The sequence below is a fragment of the Aethalodelphis obliquidens genome, unplaced genomic scaffold (assembly GCF_003676395.1).
Source record: "Aethalodelphis obliquidens isolate GAN/ISIS:26980383/991018 unplaced genomic scaffold, ASM367639v1 scaffold35, whole genome shotgun sequence".
Lineage (NCBI taxonomy): Eukaryota > Metazoa > Chordata > Mammalia > Artiodactyla > Delphinidae > Aethalodelphis > Aethalodelphis obliquidens.
Genome location: NW_020837979.1, coordinates 9,101,903 through 9,129,734, shown reverse-complemented (window position 1 = coordinate 9,129,734; position 27,832 = coordinate 9,101,903). Strand labels below are relative to the sequence as shown.

At 50.0% G+C, this 27,832-nt stretch overlaps 1 protein-coding gene across 1 annotated transcript; it reads right to left on the bottom strand.

The window, feature by feature from the left end:
- Positions 1–312: 312 nt before the first annotated feature.
- On the bottom strand, positions 313–27,245 carry SNRNP200 (small nuclear ribonucleoprotein U5 subunit 200). The gene is made up of 45 exons (XM_027128969.1): positions 27,075–27,245; positions 26,391–26,554; positions 24,759–24,930; positions 23,590–23,782; positions 22,470–22,525; positions 21,194–21,292; positions 20,636–20,788; positions 20,431–20,530; positions 20,131–20,267; positions 19,460–19,543; positions 19,195–19,368; positions 18,769–18,906; positions 18,384–18,539; positions 17,648–17,818; positions 15,981–16,174; positions 15,639–15,762; positions 14,493–14,642; positions 14,146–14,256; positions 13,454–13,585; positions 13,096–13,284; positions 12,540–12,737; positions 11,984–12,136; positions 11,791–11,871; positions 11,362–11,445; positions 10,604–10,710; positions 10,179–10,297; positions 9,727–9,881; positions 9,423–9,612; positions 9,084–9,257; positions 7,953–8,113; positions 7,417–7,644; positions 6,888–7,079; positions 6,619–6,797; positions 6,275–6,426; positions 5,312–5,420; positions 4,655–4,763; positions 3,954–4,143; positions 3,692–3,856; positions 3,339–3,460; positions 2,919–3,062; positions 2,655–2,831; positions 2,215–2,375; positions 2,051–2,132; positions 845–937; positions 313–747 (listed from the first exon to the last, which is right to left on the bottom strand). Exons 1-45 carry the CDS (start codon positions 27,117–27,119, stop codon positions 604–606), a joined length of 6,411 nt encoding a protein of 2,136 aa, XP_026984770.1. The 5' UTR covers positions 27,120–27,245; the 3' UTR covers positions 313–603.
- Positions 27,246–27,832: the final 587 nt, after the last annotated feature.

The window sequence follows — 27,832 nt, the reverse complement described above, 5'->3', positions numbered from 1 at the left end:
CCGTTGCGGCGCGCGGGCTTCTCATCGCGGTGGCTTCTCTACTTGCGGAGCACAGGCTCTAGGTGCATGGGCTTCAGTAGTTGTGGCTCGTGAGCTGTAGAGCGCAGGCTCAGTAGTTGTGGCTTGCAGGCTCTAGAGCGCAGGCTCAGTAGTTGTGGCGCATGGGCTTAGTTGCTCTGCGGCATGTGGTATCTTCCCGGACCAGGGCTTGAACCCGTGTCCCCTGCACCAGCAGGCGGATTCTGAACCAATGTACCACCAGGGAAGTCCGAGAAAGGAAACTTTTAATCTGGAATCACTGCAAAGACAAACGGTTTCTCCAAATCATTTTATTAGAATGTGTTACTCAAAAGGAACTGCAAAGAACATGCCTAAAAATGGTGTACACGGTTTATGCTTGACACCTGCAGACACTAGATCCGAAGTTTGGATGGCAAGGGAGCCGGAGGGGAAAGTAGTAGGGGGGCTGGGACCACGGCGGCACTGGCTGGCCAGACCTCACACAGACAGACCAGGCCTCCAAGACTCAGGTCCCATGACAGCGTACGTGTACCAAACTCAGGTTCAACTCTTCTCTCTGTGCAAGAGCAAAGGCCTCTGGACTCAGTCTGAGTCACTGTCTGTCTCAGCTTCTTTCACATCCACGCTGAATTTGTACTCCTGGTCACATCCCATGTAAGCGTCGCTCATGAAGTACAGAGTGTAGTTGTGGGCGCCAGTGGCCGGGGCCACAAAGTCGAGCTTCACCTGGAGAGAGCAGGCAAAACTCAGGGCCAGCTCAGACACAGGAAGAGCTCTCAGCCTGCCCCATCTCACAGCACACGGGGGCCACGGACACACTCACCTTGGCCTTCTGCTGCAGGGTCAGCCTCTTGATGGAAATGAGGCTGTTCGACTTGGCATCTCCGATCACCACCCACCAGCCCTCTTCACGTTTCTGTAGTGACCAAAAGCCAACAAAGTCAGCACATAAAATTTGATGATCATGACACCAAGAGAAAAGTTACAAAAGTAAACCAGAACCCAGAAAGAAAGCTTTCTAAAACTTCTTCCCAAACTACAGTTGGATATACCTAAGATTTTAAACTGCCTGAGGTGTCTCACATGAATCTTTAAGTAGGCAGATGAACTCATTTGTTGGTCCTGCCTCATTTCCTTGTCCCAAAGTACCTTCTCCCATTTAGTACCTGACACTAAATCCAAGATTCCACTATTAGACATCTAGTCTTTGGGGCCTTGCAGCTTTGAGTTCCTCAGAGACCCTTTTAAATAAAAGGCATATATGCCGGAGGAGAAAAACACGTTAACATGGAGGTGAGCCTGCCAGCAGAGAGGATCCAAAGTAGGCCCTGCATCTACCAAGAATCCCCCTCTGCTGGCCGCTCCACTGTCAGAAAACCCAAGCATTCCACTTTAAAGCACTCTTTCCTCAGAGCCTATTAAACGAATAGTTCGTAAACTTAAAACATTACAGTGTATCTGGTTTCTCCTTTCAGCCTTCAATTATTCTCCCATATAAGGGATCAGATTTCCTTTTTGGTGGTAAAGAACCAAGCACTGGAAGCAGAGTAAGTAGCTGTGAGAAACGAGAGCGAAGAAACACCAACTAGAAAAGCCCAACTGTCCTGGAGACCTTGTTTTTTTTTTTTTTTTTGGCCAAGTGACACGTGGGATCTTAGTTCCCTAACCAGGGATCGAACCCGTGCCCGCCCCCTGCATTGGTAACAGAGAGTCTTAACCACTGGACCGCCAGGGAAGTCCCCCTGGAGCCATTTAGAGTTAAAGATAAATGCTTCTTCACAGCCGCGGACGTCAACAACTGCGTGACTGGGGCGTTCAATAACGACCAGTCACCTAAATTGCCTTAAAGCAAACCACCACCAAAAACTCCCACAGAAAACACCCATGGCCCCAAGATTAATCCTCAGGCTTGTGGCTTCATTATCACTCTAAATTTCCTCCCTCAGTGACTATGCACCCTTATAGCCCAGCCTCTAGCCAGTCGGTAGGGCCTCAAGTGGACCCCTGGGAAGCCACGCCCAGGACGCACCTGTGGGAAGAGAGGCGCAATCACGGGGCCTGTGACTTCCTCCTCTCGCTCCAGCTGCACCAGCACCACAACCGGCCCGCCACTGTGGGGAGAAACGCAGGTTGCACGTCACAGCTGTGCCCAGCAAGGACCCGGGGCGGGGCACCTGGCCCTCTCTGGCTCACCTGCGGATGCTGTCCTTGTCCACCACCTCGTAGGACAGCTCGATGTTGGGGTAGCGGTTACAGAAGCGGGCCACGTCTGCGATCTGGCTATCGGACAGCTGAAGCAATGCGTTGCGCTCTTCATCCTCCATCTCCATGATGTCAAAAACACTCTCCACCCCCTGCAGTGGGTGTCAGAGGTCAGGGAAGAAGAGAGAATGCACACTAGCAGCAGAGGAAAGTGGCTCCAAAGAGCGGCTACTTTTACTTCCTAAGCCATCAGATCATCTAAAGAAGACACGGCTTCAGAAAGAACATGGCCCACAACCGTCAGGCTCTCTAGCAGCTCCACGGCTAACACCTCCAGAGAGGCCAGAATGAGAAGGCTCCCCTCCACAACCACCCCCAGTGCAAGACGCTCGGCTCCCAGCCTCGGCCACCCGGGTCCAGGCCCGGCTCACCTTGTCTGTGCAACGTTTGATGTGCTCTGAGGTGAAGTGTGGCAGCTGTTTCAGGTATGAGTCCTTGGACCACATAGCTTGGGTGACCATCTGGGCCAGCTCCATGGCTGCCAGAGCTGGGCTGAGCCACCCGTTGCTGGAGAGGACATCCACACAGGCCTGGATGAGCCGGATGGCCTGAACAGGGACAGGAGAGCAAGAGCAGGCAGGGTTGGAACTGCTGCTTCACAGGCCACATGGGCTTCCCCCCGCCCCCCTCGATACCTTGCTAAGGATCTCCTCTGTATCCGACTGCAGCTCAGCACTCAGCTGCATGCGGGACAGGTGAGCCTGCAGAAGCAGGTTGGTCTTGACGTGCGGGTCATTGAACTTAGGGTTATTCAACTTGTGGGGGACCTTCTGGGCCAACTGGAAAGTGGAAGAAGAAGAGCCGATGATGAAGAGGTGACCCTACCTGAGACCTATTCTCAGGCGGCACCTATCCCAGGCTCACAACCCTTCAAAACTCAGAGGGGTGGCTGGGTGCCTGGGGGGGTGGTGGGGCTGAGACGTGTGGAGGTGCGTGAGGGAGGTCGGGGCAGGAGGGGTCGGTGTCTTCCTGTGGTGACAGGGCATCGCATGCTCTGGGCACGCGGGCCAAGTTTCAGCTCCGAGGAAGTTCTCCTGAAGCTGAGGTGCCCTCACCTGCCGCAGGAGGTTGTCTTCATGGTGCCGGATGGGAATGTTCTCATACTCAGCCGCATTGGAGATGATCTCAATAAGCCCTCGCACCTTGGTCTTGGCATTCAGGGACATGCTGAATAGCTCTGAGAGAGGTAGGGAAGGAGATTTGAGAGCAGTCAAAGCAGGCAGAAAAGGAGCAGAGAGGAGAGAGTTAACTCCTGGGCTACCCCAACTCCACCCTGCGATGCGTGCCTCCAACAAACACCGGATGGGGCACTGGAAGCATCATCATCTCTCATCCACCATGGGCTGCAGACCCTGCCTGAGATCCCTCTAGCTCAGGCTCTGCAGACCCAGCCCCTGCTGGCCCTCACCAATGGTGGTGTAGTTGATGTAATAGTAGGCAGCGATCATGCCCAGGTTCAGAGGCGCCACGTCCATCTCGTCCTCAATGCTGATGCACTTGGACTGCTCCAGGTCACTCAGGGTTTGTTCCACGAGCTCCGACAAGTGGTCAGACAGGTGACGATGGGAGATGCCTGTGAAGGTGACAGCCAAGTGGGGAGTCACAGGGAGATGGCGAGCAAGGGCTGTGAAAACCGCAAAAGGATAAGGTTATGCTCCAAAGCCACTGACCCTGCAGGTTGTAATAATTGGGGTTCTGTGTCATGCGGCGGTACAGAAAGGTCCAGGTGAGGTAGTCCACGGCGTCCTGCTTGTTCTCAATGGTCTTGGTGACAATCTCAGCATTGAAGTGGTCATGCATACAGTGGTCCAGGTGAGACTCTACTGGCAAAGGCTCATATAAGAACTTTTTGAAGAAATCCTATGGGAAAGAAGATAATAGAGAGTCAATGACAATATGGTCACAGAGGTAGATCAAGGGGAAAAAAAAGCCAAGGGAAAATGCGGCCCCTATGTGACAAACAGACACAGCTAATCAAAATGGAAGAAACCAGTTGCACAGACAAGGTGAGCTGGGTCTGGACCTGGAGGGTTGGGTGTGTATGCCTGTTCCCACTGGCATCACTGGTTATTTCTACAGCAGAGACAGGGGGTATCCCAAGTCCCACATGCTGAGCAGAGAGCATGAGGGAAGATGGAACCAGCCAGAGTGAGAAGACGTCAACACAGAGTCAACAGCAGTAGCAAAAACCAAAGGCTACAAAATTCTACGCAGCCAAGAGGCTTGTTACAAAAGCAACATGGAAGATAAAAGAGGCAGAAGTTGACAGACAGAATGTAAAAAAATAAGTAAACACATCTATCGAAAGAGAAACTAAAGAATCTGTTCTGAGGCCCAGGATCAAAAGACGGTGCAAGAGGCCCAGGCTGACCTTTTTGGAGCCCTGGCACATGATGACGCAGCGCCCCTCGTCATCCTGCAAAGGGCGATTGGCGTGTCCCACCATCTGCAGCACGTCGTAGATGGGGTAATCCACGTACCTAGAGACAGGAGGGGAGAGGAGGCAAAGCCACAGCAACAGACACTCAGGAGGCTGACTCCCTAAATGTCAAAGAATAAAGTGCAAACACGGGGAGACGTGGGCCAATCACAGCAAAACTCTGTTTACGAGTTCCCATGCTCAGGCACTAGTTTCACGTATCATCTATACATCACTTTAGTTTTCAAGTGTAAGAGTCATTACTTTGTTGCTCAGTGTCCTTGAACCAAAGCTATTAACCCATCTGATGCCAACAGCCAAATAACTCCCCATTAAAGGATCTAATATGTAAGGCAGGCTTCCAAACTTTACAGCTATATAGTTCATGAGTAATGAAGTCACCCGACTCAAATCCAAATCTAGAAGCAGGTTCAGACATTAAAAATAAGTCCATATAAATAAAACCCTGGCTGGGGTGGAATCTCGGCTAGCTGTTTATTTCCCTAACACCTTTTCTTCACAATAGTGAACTTCTGGATTTGCAGGTATTACGTTCATCTTAGGAAGGAAGGTCCCGCTAACACAGAGCAAGTGCACGGCTGTACTCACGCGTGGATCTTGCCGTTGTAGTACTGGGTATCCATGATAATCACCAGGTGGGCGGCCACATTCATGCCCCAGCAGAGACTCCGAGAAGCCACCACCACCTGGATAGCCCCTGAGCAGCAGAAGGGAGGAGACTAAGCACAGGGCTCCCTGGCTGAGGCAGGACCTGCTGCCTCCTGGGCAGGTAGTGGCTTATCTTGTGCTACATTTCAGAACTCAGAGCAAAGCTTACCAGGGACAAGGTTTAATGACTAAGGGGCTAACTCAGTACTACAGGAGGTGGCTCTGTGTTACTGTTGCTCTGCTGGGGGAGCTACCCTGGAGGAAACGAGGTAATCCTGGAACAGAATCCCAAGCCCAGGGAAAGCTAGGCTCACACTCCTGCCTGACAGATGGGCCTTGCTGGCTGGAAAGTGCTAAGGCTGACTCAGCCACGGGCTGGCTCAGTACATGGTAGCAAAATCGAGCTCTGAAGGTGCCACAAACCAGACAGATTCAGGGGTCAAAGGGTGACAGTACTGATTCTGGCAAGAGCATCTCCACTGCAGCTCCACTAAGCACTGTCAAAATAATACTCTGCGTGAAATGCCTGACGTCAACAAGGGACAGAGGCACACAGCCACCCAAGGGAAACAGAGGCCCAAACACTTTGCTGAGCCTGGAATCCGTAGAAAACCAGGTCTAGTGGCCAAATGTCCTGGTCTGAAAAACCAGGTTCTGAAAGAGCACAACTTTATGTGCCTGCCTGCTTTCTCATCTAGAAAGTAGGGGTAATATCTGTCCCACCTTCACCACAAGGGGACTGAAATCAAATGAGGTAACAGACAAAATAATCTGGTAAGTATCAATATTTGAAAATGACCAACGTGCTGTAAAGAAATATCACCCACGCCCAGAAGTTTAACACACGCCCCCGTGACACCTCTGGATCTAGTCTCACTCTGTGCCTCAAGGCTTGCTCTCTACCTGAGCTGAAGAGCTGCTCCACCAGGCGCCGCTCCATGGGGCTGAGCCCCTCGTGCAGGTAGCCCACCCCGTTTAGCAGCGTCTCCTTGAGCGTGCTGTCACTCAGCTTCTCCAGGTAGGGGATCAGGTCCTTCTCCGTGCAGTGCAGGAACCTGGGCGGCGTGAGCACTGACTCAGCCCGGAGCGCTTCCACCCCCCAGAGACCCTTCCAGCTGTGCGTCACCCAGCCCCGAGCCAGGCGGGGGCCACCCCACCCTTGTGAACAGAACACCCGGAAGGAGGTCGGTCTCACTTGAGCCAACCCTCACCTCCCCACGGGCCCCCAGGAGCCAGGCCCCGCCCACCTCTGCCGCTGGATGTCGGCAGCACACGTGGTGAGGATGTCGATGGCGGTGAGGCGCGTCTGCTTGCGAGATGGAACGAAGACAATGACGGGCTTCTTGGGCGAGTGCTTGGTGATGGCGTGGTACACAGGCTTGGCCATGGACAGCAGGCGAGTCTGCGTGTGGCTAATGTTGAAGCCCTGGAGACCGAGGAGGAAGAAAGGAGGTTACAAACCCAGGGAGCCCAGGACGTCATGAGGCCACGTGGGAACGGGAAGAGCGGGTCCCACCTGGATGTGCAGCTCCAAGGGCACGGGGCGCACGTTCGGGTGGAAGTTGAAGGTGGAGGTGGCGCTGCACCCCAGCCAGTGGGCCACGTCCTTTGCGTTCGAGAGCGAGGAGCTGAGGGCCACAATGCGAATGGGCCTCTCGATCTGGGAGGAGATGTAGCGCATCCGGGAGCAGATCACCTCCAGCACGGGCTGAAAAGGGGCGGGAGTCACTGCAGGCCCGGCGCTCCATCCTCAGCCCTGAGCTACCTTCGTGTGGAGCCCAACAACCTCGAGATGATCTCCTAACTCTTCCTTGTGATTAGGGGCTCTCCCGTCTTTGGGTTCACCTCCTCCACAGCCAATCTCCACTAAGCAATGGTACTCTCCAAGAAAACTACAGAAAAGTCTCAGATCATCCTTTCAGAATAAGGTGATGGGCAGAATTCTCTTGGGAGAAGCCCTAGTCTCTGGCCCTCACCTAAGGCCCAAGGCCAAGGCTACTCTGCTGGTCCCAGCCCCGCTCCTATGCTGCAAGGTCAAGCCATACCCCATTCTCGCCCCCGATAAGGTGGACCTCATCCACCACGAAGAGGTTGATGTTCTGGACATTCTTGCGCTGCTTCCACCGCCGGGAAAGGATGTCCCACTTCTCGGGGGTGCTGATGATGATGTTGCCTTTGCCCAGAAGCTTCAGGTCCGTGCTGGTCTCCCCCGTCAGGAGCACCACCTTCTTGTTGAGCCTATCCTGGAACTTCTCGTACCAGTCCATGTACACCTGGCAGGCGGGCAGCGGGAGGGCAGAAAAACATCAGGCCACGTCAGGCTTCAGTTCATGAATTATGAGAAAAACGTGGGAAGCCAAACACAGAGGCCTGTCACCCTGGAGATCTCAAGCTAAATACTTCGTAATCACACACCAACCTATAAGTGACCGGAGAGCTTCCCTTTAGTATACGACTGCAGAAATGGCCACCAGCAGGCAAAGTCTTGCCCCAGTTGGCTCTGCAAATTTCAGGGCTCAGAAAACCTTGATGTGGACTCAGAGATGAAAACGGTTTCTGGGAAAATTCACACGTGACACACCTGCTCCGCCAGAGCCTCCATGGGGGTGATGTAGACACAGCGCCCCTCCGAGTTCTGCAGCAGCATCCGCAGGATGGCGAACTCCGCACAGATGGTCTTCCCGCTGCCCGTGGGGGCCCCCACAAACACGTTGTCATCGCTGTTGTACACGGTGTTAAACACTGAGAAGCGACAGAGAGGCAGCGTGAACACTGAGAGAGACTCGGACGCGCAGGAAACTCAGCCAGTCAGCCCAGAATGGCAACCATGAGAGGTGATGGCACACGGCCCCCAGCTGCAGTCGGGCCTGCGACATCTCTCCCCTCCATCCGCTCCTTCCCACACAAGAGGAGGAGAAGGGACCAAGATCAAGAGTTCAGGGCCCCTGGAGATTTGCAGGAGGACAACAGAAGCAAAGGAGGTCAGGGCTCCCTCCTTGCTTCTCAGGGACAGGATGCCGAACCAAGGGGAACTGGCTCCCCTCCTCTGCCCCTCCAACCCTCTCCTGTGTTTCCTGGAAAGAGTCAAGTACACAGAGAAGGTAAAGAGCCTAATACGTAAGCCCTGGCATCCAGACTGGGTTAAAATCAAGTTCTACTATTTATTAGCTGGTTCAATTGGGGTGCCTCTCCCTGCCTCGGTTTCCTCATCTGTAGAACAGGACACTGATGGTAGTATCTCAAATGGTAAATCCCTGTTTGCTGGTATCTCAAACAGGATTGTGGAAGGAATGAAAGAGAAAACACTTGGGGTGCACCCAGCCCAGAGTACTTAGAACATGGGGCGTGCTCTGCGAACACAGCTGTCGTTTACAGCAATGAAGGCAGAGGAGGCCTCGGTCAACGCTGCACACTCTGGTTCAATACTGGAGCCTCCTGAGCCTGAGAAATGACAGTGCACCGTGATAATAAGACCTGCTCTACCAACCCTCCTCAGGGAGACGTGCAAAGAAGCGAAGCAAATCTAATAGTAACCAAGGGCTTCTGAGAACGGAAAACGTCCTGGCTGCTCCAACAGTTGGCACTGATGAGCTCCCACTCCTGCCAAGCACCTGAGGGCCCTCCTCCCCCTCCTCCCGCAGAACCTACCTGTCTCCAGGGGACCTTAAAAGGCCTCCAAAGGAACCGCCCGCCTGGAAATGGAAACACCTACCCTGGGTCTGGATGGGGTTGAAGAAAGGAAATTTATCTTGGTAAAGGCTCTCAAAGGCACTGTTTCTCAGGGCAGACACGGGCAAGGGCTGCAGGTCCAGAAGCTCGGTTGGGGGTGGGTACTTCTCTGGTAGGATCAGGTGCCGGAAAGAGACAGGCAGTTGGGTCTCACAAGCTGCCAGAAAAGAAACGGGAAGGGCAGTCAGCACACTGGGAACCCCAAGGCAGCATACACAGCACTCTCCCCAACCAAGTCTGGCCCAGTACAAGGGGCAAGACACTCATCTAACTGCCCCGGGAGGACCTGGCCCAGGGGACCCTGCAGAGGAGACGCACTCACAGAGCCAGCGGTCAGACACCACACGGATGAAGTACTGAGGGGGCAGCGGTTCAAAGACAGGCACGAAGAACGTAATGAGGTGCTCGTCCTGCGCATACTTGGCCTTGAGTAGGAAGTACTCGTGGTGCAGGATCACCTCGCTGTCCACATCCTCCACCAGAATCCAGAACGCCTCTGAGGAACCATGGACCTGCCCACAGGGGCACAAGTGACAGGAGCATGAGCTGGCGGTAACTCAGCCCTCCAATTCCGTTCTCCTCAAGATCCCTCTGAAACCAGGCCCCTGCGCCTCACACAGCCTGACCTTTTCATCCCACTGGAAGTCGGGTGTGATGGTCAGCTCCACCTTCAGCGTGGAGCGCGTGATAGGCTGCAGATGCACCGACAACTCCAGCTTGGGGAACAGGTGGACGTATTTGTGGATGGTCTTCCCCATCTTGGGCATGCGGATAAGCTCCCCTACGAGGACACAAGAGAGCACGGGGCTGCAGCCCAGCCTGCCTGAGGTACCTGCAAACGCAGCCCTGACGGCCACCAAGGGGAACGGGCGGATTCCACTCCAGAAGGGCAGGCTCTTCCCTCCACTCTCAGTGGGCCCAGAAGATTCAAAGCCCCGAGACCAAGAGCAAGCCTACTGCTAGTGGGACAAGACAAGCGAGCCCAGGATGTCAGGGCACGAGGCCTAGGAACTGGAAAGCAGGCAGGCTTAGGGAGACATCTGAGCTGTGCGGATGAGCAGGATGGCTTCCCACGCACCTATCTCATTGTGATTCAGGTCATACAGGCGCTCAAAAGGGAAGTTTTTCTTCTCGATCTTCTTCACTACTTCCTCAGGGAGTTTCCGGAACTGGCGCAGAGGACACATGGACTGCCACCTGTCCAGGAAGGAAACAGAGCTATCAGTCCCTTGTGCGGGGCCTGGAACCAACTGCCCTCCTCACGGCTTCCAACGGATGAGCTGTGACCCACAGAACACGAATACTGAAGACAGACATCTCCAACTATGTCACCCTCCCCGACTCCTCAGCTGCACCCCAAAGGGCCTGCCCCCTTCTCAACTTTCACCCAGCTGCATATTTCACACATCAGGGCGAGATCTGATGCGCTCTAAGGCTTTCCCACCACACCCTCGGCTCGGGGACCCCCACCCTGTGACCAGCTTCCAGCTCACTGGGCCTTACATGCGTTTGTCAATCATCTTGCAGAGGTTCAGGGTCTTGTCTGTAAGCTGTGCCCAGCCTCGGTTCAGGACAATTTCAAAGATGGCACGCATCAACCGGCCAGCCGACTGGGGAAAGATGAAGCATTCCCCCTGTCAAGTCCACACTGTCCCCAGACCTAATAATGCAGCCACCCGACACAGGGTTTAATTACCTCAAGCTCTGATACGACCAGCTACACCAACTCAAAACCCAAGTCCTTCTGTCATGACCCATCCCCACCCCCAGCAGACGCTGGCTGACGCAGGACAGTCAGAGAAGCGCAGCTAGAGCTCCGCGCCCAGCATTGTAACCTTCCACTCACTGCCTGGTCTTAAGGCTTTTGACTCATTTAGCATTTAGTGTCCTAGCAAGAGTAAGGGTGTTAGTGACTTGCCCTGAGAAAAAGACAAAGAGTAGTTATTAAAGCCTTTTGCCATTTCTGGGTGTATTTAGGAGCCCAGCAGCCGTAATGGGAAGTCCCTCTCCACAGGGAAGCAGACACCGTGTCTTGCGATCTCCACATGGAGCCTCCCCAGCATCTCTGTAAAGGCCTCACCTTCCCACGTGCTCAAGATCAGTAAAACAGAGCGGCCGTACCACACACGCACCAGCCAACAAGCCACCTGGGGCACAACTCAGCATTCCTTCTCCCTCACTAGTGTCAGGCCTACTTTTTACCAGACACACACAGAACACGGGATGGGAACTTATCAGGGGTGGCACAACCCTGCCCTCACCTGGGTAACATATACCATGTCGGCCATCAACGCAAAGCCCTCCAATTTCAATTGCGAGATGAAAGCTTGGAGAAGCACATTGATCTGGAAAAAAGCAAAATCAGCCAGAAGGAGGCCGATCACTGATTGAACCATCCGAAAAAGTGAATACATTTCTGCTCTGGGCATCCATGCCAGGTAAGACCTTCTAGAGCTCTTGATTTGCAGACATTAAATAATTGTTACTCCATGTAAAAAAGAACATGTGAGAAGGATGCAGAAACTCGGAGAACTGAGCAGATTACCAAGAACAAACCCAAACTCAAGGGTCATCTTTTATTTTTATTTATTTTATCTTTTTATTTTTTAAATTCTTTTCTAAGGTTCATCTTTTAGAAGATCAGGAAAACCACCTGACCCTTACCCCAAGCAGAGAGGAGCTGGGCTCACCTTCGCACTGGGTTCCTCAATGCTCTCCTTTACAGGGATGGGCACCCTCTCCAGCAACTTCTGCAGCTCCAGCTTCTCCTCCTGCCACAAGAAGGAAACAGGTCAAGAAAAAGCCAGGAGGCCAAGGAGAGAACCAACCAGTGACGTGGCAGTGGGTACCAACTTCCAGTTCCAACACGCTGAGTGGACTCACTTCTCTCACAGTGATGTTCTTGAACTCTGAGGACAAGGAGAAGACTCTGAAAAGCTCAATCTCACTCAGGGTGGGCTTTAGCAGCTGGTTGTAGGTCTGTACCGTATCATTGGTGATGTAGTAGTGGCTGGCTATACGACCGAGTTCTGTCACCTACAGAGAAGGAAGACTCAATCCAAAGCTTATCATTAACAAGCGGCAACCTCTCACTGTGGACAAGAGGTGCCCACTGAGTGAACACACAGCAATACAAGTGCCTGGCCCAAGCACAGGAAGAAGGATGGCCCAATAAACTGACCTATAGTGTGACTTGATGCCCACACAGGCAAGAGAGCTAGATCAGCTGCCACAGCTCAAGATATGGAAAGGAAGCACCGTCAGGTTTTACACCATTTTAGAAGTTCCTAGGTTCAAAGGGCACAGTCCAATGCCACTTGTTTTTCTGCTGTTCCAAGCAGTGGGCAATTAGGCAGTACTTGAATCAAGACAGTGATCTGAAAAATTGTCTCCTGGGGCTACAACTTCTGCAGGGACCTCCGTCCCTCAGCCCACTCACCTGGAAGTTGCCCGTCTTCTTGTCGTACTTGACCAGATTGTTCTTATCCAGCATCAAGGCAGCAGTATGAACCAGATCCAGTCGGCGCTGGTCCAGCAGGGGATCTCCCTTGAGGTCATCATGAGAGATGCCATAGAGGGTTGGGGATCGGAGCATTCGGATATACAGGTAGGCGTAGCCCAGCCAGTTCACTGCATCCTGTAAGAAACAGATCATGGGCCTTAGCATGCAGAGCTGATGTCCAAGTGAAAAGCTCCCACAGAGCACTTAGATGTTAATTCCCAACTATGACGATATGTATTATACTGTCTTGTGAACGTTTATAATATTTCATTATTAAGAAAACAGAGTCCTTTCTAAGATTTTGGCAACAAGGGAAATTGTCAGCCAGAGACCCAAGAAGCCTGAGAGCCTGCTTACACTGAGAGAAGTGGGGCCCAGGGCTGGAGGACCCTGGTGCTGAGGCCCACAGCACAATGACCGAGACCACCTCACTCCTGGTACCCTGGCCTCTCTGGAGAAGATAAGAGGCGCCAAGGACAAAGCCCTCCCCTACCTTTGCGTTCTGGACATTCCCCAGCACGATTTCCGCGTTGAGCATGTCAGGCAGCTTTGATACCATCTGGCTCTCAATAGGAAGCTGCTGATTGAGGAGGGACAGGTAGTACTGCAGCTCCCCATGAGAAGTGATGAGTATGCCTTCGCCCTTGGTGTCATACTGAGGTCTTCCTGCTCGTCCCAGCATCTATAGGTCAGAGAGAGCAACCAAGACGGCTATGGCCACAGAGCTCCTGGGTTTGATTCCAGGCTTCTACATTATGGAACCTCGCCTTCCATCTGCCATCTTTTGGACCTCCTGTGTATAAAACACAGCATGCTTTTCCCCACTGAGAATAAACTCAAAAGTTCCATACCTGCAGGATGTCCAGTGCCCCCAGTTCTGTCCAGCGCCCCTTCTCTGGACTGTACACCTGGGTGCCTTTGATGATGACGGTATGCGCGGGGAGATTCACACCCCAAGCCAGGGTTGCCGTGGAAACTAAAACCTACAGAGGCAAGGCAAGGTAATAAGGAAAACGGACGTTACCACCATGGATTACTATCCTCAACTTCTCCAGGCAACTGGTCTCAGAGCTTCTTGCAGCACCAAGGTGGGTCCCATACTTGCCAACGTAACACCAGAATAAAGAGGAAAGGAGTCCTTGGGTTCCTCATCTCTTTGAGAATCAACATTTCAAGGTTCTAGAGACACTTAAGAGACAGATATGCAGACCTATATGAATCAACTTAAGGTTACTAAACAAGTTAAAGTATGGGCTCTCCTGAGACAGGGAATGAACAAGGTCCTGACCTATGTCTGACAATATCTGGAGTCACCAACATGCTTGCTTTTCTGGGCTTCTCAGGTGCTTTCCTGAACTCACTCATCTTCCCGCATGCAGGATGTGAAGAGATGGGAGAGGTGGTATGACACTACACTGACTGTACCTACCCAACCCTCCGACCTGGTTTACCTGAGCCTGAAACGACGAAGTACCAGGCACAAACATACGGCACAACCTCCGATGTTTCCCGTCTTCTCCGTCTGTGCTTTGCCCACCCTCACCTGAATGTGTTTATCAGCAAAAAGATCCTCTACGAGTGTCCGGTCAACTCTGGTCATGCCCGCGTGATGAATAGCAAAGCCATAGGGCAGGAGATCCTTCAGCTCCAGGTTCTGGGAAACAGAAGAGAATAGGTGATGAGGTGAGCCTTCCTGAAGGAACTCCCCCAGAGACGAAGCAAATCTCTTCAGCTGAGACTCTGCCCCTCACCTATCCACATATCCACAGCCAATCAAACCTCACCCTGTGTGAAAGAGCACCACCTCACACTCCTGGAGGACCACTGGGACAACTCGGATTGAGCCAGTTACCAGGTAGGAATGAGAGAGCTGGGCCTGTCTCGCCTCACCTTGCACTGCTCGGCTTCTGTCCGAAGGACTTCTGTGGAGGCCGAGCCCTCTCTCAGAAACAGACCCAGCGTGTCCTTCTCCAGGCACATGTCCCGGATGGCCCTGGCCGTCTTCCCAGTCTCCTTCCGGGAGTGGACAAACACCAGCACCTGAGTAGAAGCCACAGTTTTCCACAGTCAAGAGACACACTCTGACAGTCACCCCCACGCCCCTGAGGAACCAGCAGCAGAAGTAGAGGCTGCACCACGATCAGGCAAGAAACTGAGGTCTGGCTCAGAAGCCTAACAGTGCCCGCAAGACCCTAAGCGAACGAACCTACCAAGCACAGTGATGAGGGTCCTGTAACTGGGACACTAAACTAACTCTTAGCACCCCATCTTTAAACAGCAAGTTTAAATATAATATGAATGCACATTCAGGAACCTCAACTAATTTGTGTTCAGGTACCTGATGAGATTCTCAGCTGCTAAAATGTTATATAAAATAACGGGCACTGGCCTTTATAAATGGACTTAGGAAGTAAGTCTCAGTATGAGACAGGCACTATTTTGTAGGAAATAAAGTCCTCCAAGTATTTAGTGCCAAGAAAAGATTTGTGTCTTCATGTAAATTCTTATGTTTTTTTAATCAGGCAAAATATTCAATGTTCCATAAAAAAATTAGATCATACTTACTAGTAAAATGCCCTTTCACTAGTTTTTAATTTTTATCTTTATTTTTGCTATGTTTTTAGTATATGTCACCCAAATCTTTTATGGAAGAACCCTCGATAATGTAGATAGACAAATTAATTATTTGTGCCTGGTGATTTCCTTTTTGAGTTTTTAAATTACAAATTCAATTTCTTTAATGGTTACAGGACAATTCAGATTATCTATTTCATCAAGGCTGTTTTGGTAGTTGGTTGTTTTTGAGAAATAGGCCCATTTCCTTTAGGCTGTCAAATCCATGTGTAAAGTTGTTCACAGTATTCCTTTACTATCCTTTCAAATGTAACAGATTCTGTAGTAATACCCCATTTTGTTTCTGGTACTGGTGATTTGTTTTGTGTCTTCTCTCTTTATCTTAGTCAGTCTTGCTTGGCTATCAGTAAGTCAAAAATTCAAAAGAACAGAGTTCAAGAATAATGAGAAACCATGACAGACCTGATTTTTTCCAGCATGTTCCATGATTTTCTCATAGACAATTTCGTTCATGATCTGGAAACGCTTGATAGCTTTTTTCTCCGTAATGCCCACGTAAGTCTGTTCTAGAGGCACTGGGCGGAAGCTAGAAGTTCAACAGTTAGACAAATTAGGCTTCTGAGACAAAAGTACTGAGGAAATAAACAGTCCTTTTCACTGCCAGGGAGCAATATTCCTCTTTTTGGATTCGTATCACATCAAAACCCAAAGGCCATTCTAAAACCCAATCTAACAGAGCTCCTTGGAAAAGAAGGATAGCAGGAAGGTCACCCTGGTTAAACTTCTCCCAGTCTTTTCTTATACCTGTTGTCGAAGTAGAAGAGGCCCTTGGCAGGGTCCACACGCAGAAAGGTGGCCACATCTTCATAGTTGGGGAGGGTGGCACTAAGACCGATGAGTCGGACATCCTCTTGGGTCATCTCAATGTTCCGGATGGTCCTGGCCACCAACGCTTCTAAGACAGGACCTCTGTCATCGTGGAGAAGATGGATCTCATCCTAAGGAATGGGAGGGCAGCAAATTACCTGTAGGACTAGAGAAATGTGGCCCCCTTTTCTGAAGAGTATTCCCATTTTGTAGGTATACACCTAATATGCCAAATAAAGAAGACAAGAAAAGGGATCCCAAGGCCAGGGAAACCCAAAGGATGAGATGATATTCACCATGAAATACCCCAGGAAATAACATGCTCCAACCACAGGCTGCTTTGCTACAGTTCAGTGAAACAATGCTTTACGGTAAGAAAATCTGATACTTCGGGTAAATGAATTCAGAACTCCACTCAAAGGAAAATTCCTTTACTAAAGATAAAGCTTCTGATCAGATCATATTTATATCAAATAAGGTTTTACCTCTGGGCAGTTATCTTTACCAAGAACGAACTGTATCAAATGAAGACTCTGAATCATCAAATGAAGGATCCACATAGCCTAAGGCAGTGCTTCTCAAATTTCAGCAGGCACACAAGGCAGGAGGGGATCTTATTAAAATGCAGATTGTATTTCAGCAAGTGGGAGTGGGGACAGGGACTCTGCATTTCTTTCTTTTTTAAAAAAGGTATTTATTTTGGCTGTGCTGGGTCTTAGTTGTGGCACGCAGGATCTTTCTTGCAGCACGTGGGAATCTTTAGTTGCAGCATGCTGACTTCTTAGTTGCAGCATGCGGACTCTTGGTTGAGGCATGTATGTGGGATCTAGTTCCCTGACCAAGGATCAAACCCAGACCCACTGCATTGGGAGCACGGAGTCTTATCCACTGTGCCACCAGGGAAGTCCCAGGACTCTGAATTTCTAACAAGACTTTGAGTAGCAGACTCTAAGCAGGGGCTAGCAAATTTTTTCTTGAAGGCCAGAGTCAGTATTTTAGGCTTGTGGGCCATACAGTCTCTGTTACAAATACTCAATTCTGTCACTGCAGCACAAAAGTAACTGTGAACAATATGCAAATGGGTATGGCTGTGTTCCAATAAAACAAAAATCAGTAGCCACAGATTGCCAACCCTGCTCTAGAATGCTGCAAATCAACATGCAAGGTCTCCTTTCTGCTTCCCCAGACAACCAAAAGAAACCGCACTCACGACTGTCATTCCTCCCTGGGGGCTTCTGTGTATACAGGACACAATATCCTGACTCCTTACTCATTCTCTCTGAGAATGGATTCTTTATAAAGCCCTTTAATGTTCTGGGAGGACATAAGTATCAATAGTTTTTTCAATTATCTGTTTACATTTATTTCAAAATATTTGACATAAAAAAAGCATAAATGATATGGCAAAGAGCATGCACCTACTGGGAAGTGTTTCAATTCGGTGCAGATTCTCATTTAGCAGTAAGAGCAATGCGGACAATAGCTGCCATTACGAAGGCCAGTAACTGGAGGAAAGGCACTGAAGAAAAGTTTAGCATTAAAACCCAGCAACCCCTCCTCAACCAGGCCTGGGCTCTGTGTTCCCACAAGGACCCCCTGCTCACCAGGATGATGAGTCGCACGAGCTGGGTGTAGGTCCGCTCCCCACCCTTGCGGGTAATGATGTCCCACTTCTCAGGGGTGCAGACGATGATCTGAGTGGCGCTGATCTCCTCCTTGCACAGCTGGTGGTCTCCAGTCAGTTCTGCAACAGTGATGCCGTACGTGGCCAGGCGCTGGGTGTAGGAAAGGCACATCAGGCAAAAATGCTTGGAGGGGGCCTGGACTCCACACTCTCTGTCTGTGAAGTCTGAGTGTGGGGTACTGGAGGTAGGTATCAACCCTTCAGGGAAATATCAAGTGTATGAGGTTGAGCATGTGAACATTTATTTATAAAACAAATCCAAGTTTACACGCAGGGTAAGGAAGCAGAAAAATGCTCCCTGGGAGCTCTGCACACAATAGGGGGAAATGGAAGCTTGCAGACAAAAGACCTGGAATAACACTAGATCTATTATCAACCACCCATGTAAGTGTTTCATAAATACGCCAACAATGCAAATGATACCAACTGCAGAAAATTGCTAAGGAGAAGATTAAAAAGATGGTAAACCCTTGTAAAAGCCCAAAAGAGATCCAGGACTTTCTCCTTTCACAAACACTCTGTACTTGGGTCAAGTTCCACCTTCGAAGGAGAAAAAAACACCACACAAGGCATTCCAGAAATGCCCTAATGTAAGAAGCAGAGAAGCACCAGGCCTGTCCCCCAATATCTTCTGGAGAAAGGTTCTATCCCCTTACCTTTCCAAAACTGCCCACCATCTCCTGCACCAAAGACCGCATGGGGGCGATGTAGATGATCTTGAAGTCATCCACGTTGATAGTGCCATCCATGTTAATGTGTTTCCCTATCTCTCGGAGCATAGACATCAGGGCCACGTTGGTCTTACCAGCACCCTATGGGAGGTCAAGGACAAGAAGGCCTGTGTACCTCGTTATGCTCACTACCCCAATTTCTAAGGGCTTATCACCAAAACAGAGCATGTCCTGTGGATTTTACCCTACCATTTAACATCTCCTCCACCAAAGAATAAAGAATTAGGGGGTAAGGATGGAGATGAACAATATTGCCACCTAAAATATACACCGCATTCCACGAGAAAAAAGCAGGCAGGGCAGTGCTTACGGTAGGAGCGCAGAGCAGCAGATTCTCATCCGTCTCCAGAGCAGCACGGTAGAGCTTACTCTGGATCCGATTCAGTGTTTTGAAGCCCTCAAATCCAGCCTGGGCATACTTGGGCAGTTTCTCCACTGGAAGAAGTTGCTAGAAAAAAATGCCACGCACATCACATTAGCAGCACCCTTGAGCAGACTGTGGTTTTGCAAGATTGCACTTCCCGGCAACCTCCCTGCATAACGCTCCACTAAAGGCCAGACCAGAGAGATCAGTATTTTCCCCAGGGCTCAAAATCAAAACGGGAAAACTCTGCAGCAGCTTCCACTTCTGGAATAAACTATCTGTGAGACAAGGCCACACTGTGGTCAATGGGTGGAAATCCAAACTGGAAGGGAGGCGAAGTGAGCAGAAAACTTAGAAAAGCAATTCACTCACTTCTTCAGAGCCGAAGGGCTTGGGCTTCAGAGCAGGCACATGCACCTCTTCATAGCCCTTGCGCTGGCGACGGAAGGATCCGTCAGGAAGCTGACAGCGTTTGTTGGCCATGAAGTGGCTCCCCTGGGTAAAAACTAGGTCCTCCAAGTCCAGAACCTGTCGCGGAGCCAGTGCCTGGGAGTATGAAAAACAAGAATATAAAGTGAGCAAGCTGAGCAAAGGAGTTTCCATCCCTCACAGCCTTGGAAATGGCCTTGGTACCTACCTCTCCACCCTGGTCCAGATCCATGGTTTCCAGATCTGTGTCCATCCGAGACTGACGCACTCGCTCTCTCCGGGACCTCTCCTCCTGTGATGCAGAAAGACAGAAAGAATAGCAACGATTCATCGCCATCCCAGCTTCTTGTCCTTTCCAGTCCCTTGGCTGAGCTTGACTCACAGGTGCTGACTAGTAAGTCCTGAAACAGAAAGGTGGCCCTTTACGTTCAGACAGTTGAGGACCACCAGAATGATGAAATCAAACCACTTTCAAGGGACAATACATAGTCCTGGGATTTCAAAAGTCAACGTTCAACAATGCAGCATCAAGGGCTATCCTTAAGGGACAGAGTGTGGGTTCTGTGTTCAGCAAACATGCATTGTATTCCTGTACTACCAGCAGACACCATGACTTATTGTGTGAACAAGCAGCAAAGGGCCCAGGTGCTGGTGACGACAGCAGCACGTCAGCAGTCTCTCGACCACACCAGCGTGAAGGTGTTGATTCCACACTGTACCAATGACCAAACTCAAAGAATCTGGAGAAATAATTCACTTCTTCAACTTCCTGCTTTAACAGGAATTTAGCTTTTTGCTGCAATCTTCTAACTAGTGTCTCTTTTCCAAAGCAAACACTCTAGCTCAGGAGTCAGACAGACAAACCAACCCAGCCCTTACCCGGATCAGATCCTCCTTCTCCGTTTCGTGGAGCTGGTAGAGGAACTTGGACAGCTCTGGGTCAGCTTCCATCTTTCCCATGATCCTTTCCTTTTCAGCTTCACTCTGTGCACTGGCCAGCAAGGTACAGTATAAAACTGTCAACAGCAAAAGGAAGAAAGGGAAGGTGAGATACAAAATCAATCTTCAACCCTGGGGTAGAAAGAAAAATACATGAAACAAGTGGTAAGGCTATGAAAGCAACACAACCTCTACCACACACCTACCTACGACACAAAAGCGTTCTCCATTCATACTCACTCATCATCCTGTGCTGCCGCAACACCTTAATAAAATCAAAAGTGTTGAAACCAAGGAGCAGAACCAGCTGGTTCTCACATTCCCGGTCATCACTGGCCGTCTGCAGGGAGAAGATAACACCACGATTAAGGACACAGCCATCTGCTTCCTACACTGTCCCATCTGCTAAGACACACGGAACACAAAAACATTATCCCGGCTGTACCTTCAAAATCTCCAAGACTTCATCTGCCTTCTTCTGCGACACAATGGCATCATCATAGAAGCGACTGAGCTGCCGCTGGAGCCAAAAGGCATCAATATCCCGAGGGTGCAAATCCTTCTTCTTGGAACTCATCAGTTCCCCTGAGGCCACAAGCTACAAAGTAACCAGGCACTGAGCTCACTGTGTCTCCATCTGCCCCATGTGCTTTCTTATCATCCAGCAACAAAGCTCTGCAGGCCACCCACCCACAGCCTACCCTCTTCTGAGGACTTTCCGGTGGGGGCGGAGGGTGGAGGGGGGGTGGAGGGATGACGAATCTGCTATACTGAGTTCATGAGCACACCAAACCCACCAAGACTTCATCAACACATGCCTTTGAGAAAGAGGGTGACTGACTGAAACCTTAAGAAAAATCAAGACACGAAATGTTTACCACAGCTCACCCTATGAAAAGGTAGCTTAATAAATAATACATGACAGGACTTAGGTATGGGAAAGAAGTGCTGCACCCAGAAATAACTTGCCCTGCAGGGGCGGGCAAGAGCAAGCTGTACTCACATTAGCCGAGAGGGTGCAGCGCACCACTGCCTCATCCCCTTCCATGTCGTCATCCGATGCCTCTTCTCGAACCTCCCCGTACACATCTTCATCACCTTCCTGTGGAAACAGCCCCAACCCCAACTCGTGACCTGGAGCTGATCCTGGCATCACCACAGAACCTCTCCCTCAAGTCACTTAAAATAAGCTCCATGGTTAGAGCAAAGGCTTCTGCGGTGGAAGCAACAACTTACTGGAACCAGGGTCAGCCTCATTCCAGAGTACATTTACCAGAAGGACCAATACAGAAGCACACTTGGGAAAGCACACAGTGACCAGAAATGTAGAGGCCACACTGCGCTTGCTCACTACTGTCTTTACGCACATACCTGCCTACAGGTGTACCATGTACTGAGCACAGGGTCATGTTAAAAGCAGGTCCTTAATAATAAGCATTTGTTCAATGAATGAATGCTATGAGCAAAGCATTCTTTTAGTTTGTTGCTACTTAAAATAAAGAAATCCTACTAACTCTACTGGAGAAATGGGCTCAGCAGTCATCTACTTCAATCATATCGTTTGAAAGGTGGAGACACTGAAGCAAAACGACCTGTCCGATACAGGACCAAAATTCAGCCCTCTAGGCTCCCAGTTTTGGTGCTCTCTCCTGACTCTCCTTTGCTACCCCTTCTTCCTGTCCTAGTTTATGATATCCCAAAGCTGGCGTTTTACCTTTCAGGAAGCCAAACACACCCAATGAGAACTCGAATGCAGCTCTGCACATTTTTTCAAGTGCCCCACTTGTTCCTATTAGTTATATTCAAGAAATTCTAATTAGATGGTAAACCTCAGTGGCTGCTGCAACTGTTACTGAAACAACCACGTACAAAATATGCCCATGCTCTGCGGCAAATGTGCATTTTTTTTTGAAATTGGCAGTAGGACACAGTACTGGAAAGAGGAAAATTATCACAGTATGGTTAAAATGCAGTAAAACGGGACAACACATTCCCAAAATGAAGTATACGCTATACTTACCTTTTTTTCTTTCTTTTTCCTGACCCACTTGGTTTATGTTCAATTATTGTATTAATTTACATTTATAAGTTCAAATTTGCTTTATAAAGCCAAAAAATAACCATAACAATTTTTCAGCGAAATAATATTTATGCCCAAGTTTGACACCAATACAACACATAAAACTTATCTGGCTTAAGTTAGGGCACTTCTTTACATCAGAAGTGGTCCCCTCACCTTAACAAACAGACGAGACTGGGTCTGTTTGCTTATCACTTACCTCCTCATCAGACTCAAACTGTACATTCACACCATACGTCTCATCAATGTTGTCATCTGAAACGGTGAGGGATTAGAAAAAGAGGACAGGGAACAGTTAGTAAAATGAGGCACTAGGGAGTTAATTTCCTCCCTAACTGCCTGACTTGCCTCTCCTCAAGACAGGCCTAAGGTCTAAGGACTAACAGACAAATGATCAACATAAGAGAGCCTGGGGCTTCCCTGGTGGTGCAGTGGTTAAGAATCCGCCTGCCAATGCAGGGGACATGGGTTTGATCCCTGGTCCAGGAAGATCCCACATGCAACAGAGCAACTAAGCCCATGTGCCATAGCTACTGAGCCTGATCTCTGGAGCTCACGAGCCACAACTACTGAGCCCACGTGCCACAACTAACGAAGCCCACGCGCCTAGAGCCCGTGCTCCGCATCAAGAGAAGCCATTGCAATGAGAAACACGCGCACCGCAATGAAGAGTAGCCTCCGCTCGATGCAACCAGAGAAAGCCCACGCACGGCAACGATCATCCAACGCAGCCAAAAATAAGTAAAATAAATTTACAAAAAAAAAAAAAAGAGAGCCTTCTGTGCTGCCACCAGCAAGGCCTGCTCCAATCTGCCGGCCGTAGAAACGGCCCTGCTCTGCCTGTCCACCCTCCACCCAGGCCCTCTCCAAGTTTTCTCCCATGTTCTATACAATAAAAGGGTCTCAGAATAAGAAATGGCTCCCGGAATCAAGGGATTCTGGCGTCCATCAATCATAACCCCTCCAAAAACACCAAATAGGTTATGGAAACCTTTTTTTTTTTTTTTTTTTTTTTTGCTGTACGCGGGCCTCTCACTGTTGTGGCCTCTCCCGTTGCGGAGCACAGGCTCTGGAAACGCAGGCTCAGCGGCCACGGCTCACGGGCCCAGCCGCTCCGCGGCATGTGGGATCTTCCCGGACCGGGGCACGAACCTGTGTCCCCTGCATCGGCAGGCGGACTCTCAACCACTGAGCCACCAGGAAGCCCTGGAAACCTTTTAAAGCATCTTTCAGATACTTTAATGGCTGAGGCTAGAAGATCACATTAGGGGTCAACGAGCACCCAGTTCATATCGTCAGGACACAAACAGCTCACTTACCCATATTCTGGATTTCCTTGTCTCCACCATAGTCTGTGATCTTTTTACCCAGGTTCACTAGCACATGGTATCTTGTATCATCTGTCTGACCCAGCAGCAGATCAATCTCCTTTCTCCTTTCCTTGTCCCGAAGCTTTTCATTCTTTAAAACAGCTAGAACTTCATCAGCTGCCCCACAAAGGATATCACGTGGCTGGCAAAAAAAAAAAAAAAGAAAAATTTAGAACAACTAGACAAAGACATAGAACATCACTGACCAACTTTACGTGACAATAGGATGTGAAGAGCTGTATCTCTTTAAAACCTGCATACCAGGTTCCCACCATTTTCACTAATGTTAATTTAAAAATGCCACATCGGGCTTCCCTGGGGGCGCAGTAGTTGAGAGTCCGCCTGCCGATGCAGGGGACGCGGGTTCGTGCCCCGGTCTGGGAGGATCCCACATGCCGCGGAGCGGCTGGGCCCCTGAGCCATGGTCACTGGGCCAGCGTGTCCAGGGCCTGTGCTCCGCAGCGGGAGAGGCCGCAGCGGTGAGAGGCCCGCGTACCACAAGGAAAAGAAAAAAAAAAACTGCCACGAAAGGTCACACAATTGAAGGAAGACTCATCTGTTTCAAAAAATCAGGTAAGTGGTCTTAGGAAGACAGACACGGCTTCCACAGCAGTGTGCCACATCTCTCCCGACGGGAGAGGCGCTCTGCAGTCCTGCCCTAGCCTGCCTAACTTGTGGTGATTCTTTATCCTCACCTCCTCTAGCAGCCACCTCACCAGCGTCTCTCAGAGACTCACAGAGGTCCTTAATCTAATTACATGTATAATGCTAAGAGCACAGATTCTGGATATAAACTACCCGGGCTTACATCCTGGGTCTGCCAAACACTACTCTGTGACTTGGGAAGATTACTTAAGTATCCTTTGCCTCACACCTCTCTTCTGTAGAATGGAAAGTAAGTATTAATAGCACCTAGTCATAGAGCTAACATGAGAACTGAAAGAGAGAAGACATGTAAAATGCTATCCCATATAAAGTAAGTGCTCTATAAATATGAGCCACTTCTGCGTATCGGTATGGCCCACACAGGAAAATACACAGACAAGGTTCCTCTGGTGCCTCCCAGGTGTGACTTCCTCCCTCTCCAAAAACATGGCTTCACCCTCTGGCTGCCTCACCTGGTCCCCAAGTGCAGCCTGGATGAAGCTGAGCAGCACTTCGTAGGTCTCCCGGGTCTCTTTAGTTTTGGGCTTGTAGATGATGCCCACCATCTCATCAATGCCCTCCGAGAGCAGAGTATAACCCTTCATCTTGTTGATGTCATGCCGGTCCTCATCACGCTTTCTTCGCCTAATGGACAGAGTATGATGTTGAACGGGCAGAACTTTCCCTCTCAAAGGCAAGACTAAAAGAAGCCCACCCCACCCTCCTCCCCTCAGCTCCATGACACACAGGTAATATAAAACCACAAATCTGTACCTCAGCAAGTGATTCCCATTTGGCCTTAGTCACTTGCACGAGTATTTCTTTAAGGGAACACAGTAACAGAAAGGGAATACTCTGTCATTCTCTCACTAGATGCACTAGATGTTACAATGAGACATCCTCCACGTTCATTTAAAAGAGACAACCCTTTCTACTTTGTATGACAATATATGATTGGATTTTGACTAGCTTTTTATCCTTCAGACATATTTTCTTTTTCTAGCCAGAAAACCGAAGCTCCAAAGGAATCTACTGCCATCAATTCCTGGAAAAGAAGTCACACTCCGCAAAGTGGAGGACCAATGATACGTAACTCATTTCAAATACAACTGCTTTAATCAAAACCGGGCCTACGAATTTTTGAGACTTCATCATGAGAGAAGAGGAAGACACAGACGATGAGGGTCGAAAGATAACAGTGAGATAAAGTTCAATGATTTTTTTTAAGTTTGGAAATATATCACCCCGCAAAAGTAAAAAAACAACAAAAAAGCAAAACAAAACACCTGCCTTTCATGCTTGAATGGTAGTTTATAACAACAAAACTGGAAGTGGGCAACAGCAGACAAAAGAAGTAGGGGTGGTAAGTTAGTAATAAAAGAGAAGAGTGAGAAGAGTTACTGAGACAAGAGTTTAACGGGACTTCCCGGGTGGCACAGTGGTTAAGAATCCGCCTGCCAATGCAGGGGACACGGGTTCGAGCCCTGGTCCGGGAAGATCCCACATACTGCAGAGTAGCTAAGCCCGTGTGCCACAACTACTGAGCCTGCGCTCTCCTGCGAGCCACAACTACTGAGCCCACGTGCCACAACTACTGAGCTTGCGCTCTAGAGCCTGTGAGCCACAACTACTGAGCCCGCACGCTCAGAGCCCATGCTCCGCAACAAGAGAAGCCACCGCAATGAGAAGCCCATGCACCGCAACAAAGAGTAGCCCCCGTGCACAGCAACGAAGACCCAACGCAGCCAAAAAAAAAAAAGGGGGTTAACAGATACAAACTACTATATGTAAAATAGATAAACAAAAACAAAAAAAAGAGTTTACCAAGAATCTTCAAAATACCATGAAGAAAATTAAGATCTCTCTATGGATGAGAAACACATGCTGAAAAAAGATCTAAAAGTTGTTTTCCACTTCAGATACACTTGTTTAGGCCAAAGAACCTTTCGATTCTTATGTTCTGCTTTTATCTTTACTGAATTGTTTTAATGTCACTGACATCTCACTTGCACCAAGCAATTCAGCAAAAAAAAAAACACTGCTCAAATGCCAAGGGAAAATGGACTTAGGGTCTGAAGAAAAATCATTTTCCCCCTGCTACTCACTTGGCTCTTCTTTCCTCTTGCATCTGTGGTTTCGTCCGTTGAGCCTTATCTCCCATCCGGGTGCCCTCGAGCTTCCCAACCAGGGACAGAACCTCTCCTGTGGGTTCATCCCGGCGGGTCCGATCAATGAGAGAGCGGTCAGCTTGGAGGACAAGATTCGAGTTCTGAAAAGATCACAGTGTTATCGAAACTCTGACAGGAGCAGGACCAATGCCGGGACCAAAGGGATACCAGCTGATAACAAAGGAAGTAAGAACTGGGGCAAAGAAGTGATAAAAATCACTAGTCGGAATAAAAAGATGTTTTCCTTAAGAAGCGCATCATATAATTGCGCATGAGCGAAGGGCAATCAAATCGTTAGAACAATCCTTGCTCCTAACACTGCTCATAACTCCGCCCAAGGAACACTGTCGGGCACGTTGGAGATGACATACGAAAGGGGTCGGGAACAGCGCCGAGGGGACAGGGAACAAACACTCCTAGCAGAGCTCTTAGCCCATCCCGCCCGCCCCAGTCACCAGTGGGGTTATTCATGTCGTCGTGTACCCCCTCCTTCGCCTGAACCTGATTTCTCCTCTGCTTTCGCGGTTCTCCCGTAGGCCTTCAGAGTGAAACTCCCTTCCTCAGCCTCCCGCTCCCCACCGGCCTCCTCAGCCCAGAGCCCTCCGCCGAGCCCACACGCACCGCCTTGTACTCGTACTGCAGGCTACGAGCGGTCACATCCGCCATGGCGGCGGATGCTCAGGGGTCTCAGAGCTCCACTCCCCCCACCACACGCTACAGATAGCCGCCGACCTCCTCTACCGCCGCGCCTGACGCAGGAAAGACGCACAGGAAGGAGAATGAGACTGGCTCCCTTCCGCTTCCGGGTCGTGCGCCGGGAAGTGCTGGTGGGGCATATCTCCGGGGTATGCGCTCCGGTTTTCTGCGACCGTGTGGGCTCGGTGGGCGGGACCGGCAAATCCCGGGACTCTCGAAAGACGGTTCCGGACCAGTACTCTCCCTATCTCGGGTTCCGGCCTTCGTCCCGCAGGACTCCTCACATCTTATGCCTGCTTAGCCCGCTATCCTGTCCCACGCGCTTCTTCCCCTGGTAACAGTCCTGTGAGCTCTGCAGGCAAGGAGGGGCTAATGAGCCCCATTTCCGGCTGAGGAAACTCAAGCACCTTGCGAGGGACTGAACTATGTTGTGTGTGTGTTTCTGGTATCTGGTATCTTCCTTTGGGTTTTTCCTCTATATTAAACAATTGAAAAAAAGCACTGTTCCCCCCTCATCCCATCTAAAACCCGTGCCTCCGAAACCCTCGTTCTGGGCATCCGGGAAACCCCATTTTGCTCCCAAAACGCTTGTCACATTCCACAGCAGGGCCCTCTCCACCGCCCAAGGAACAACAGGGGGCCAACTCCTTGAAGACAGTGATTTAATTTCCTCTCCAACAACA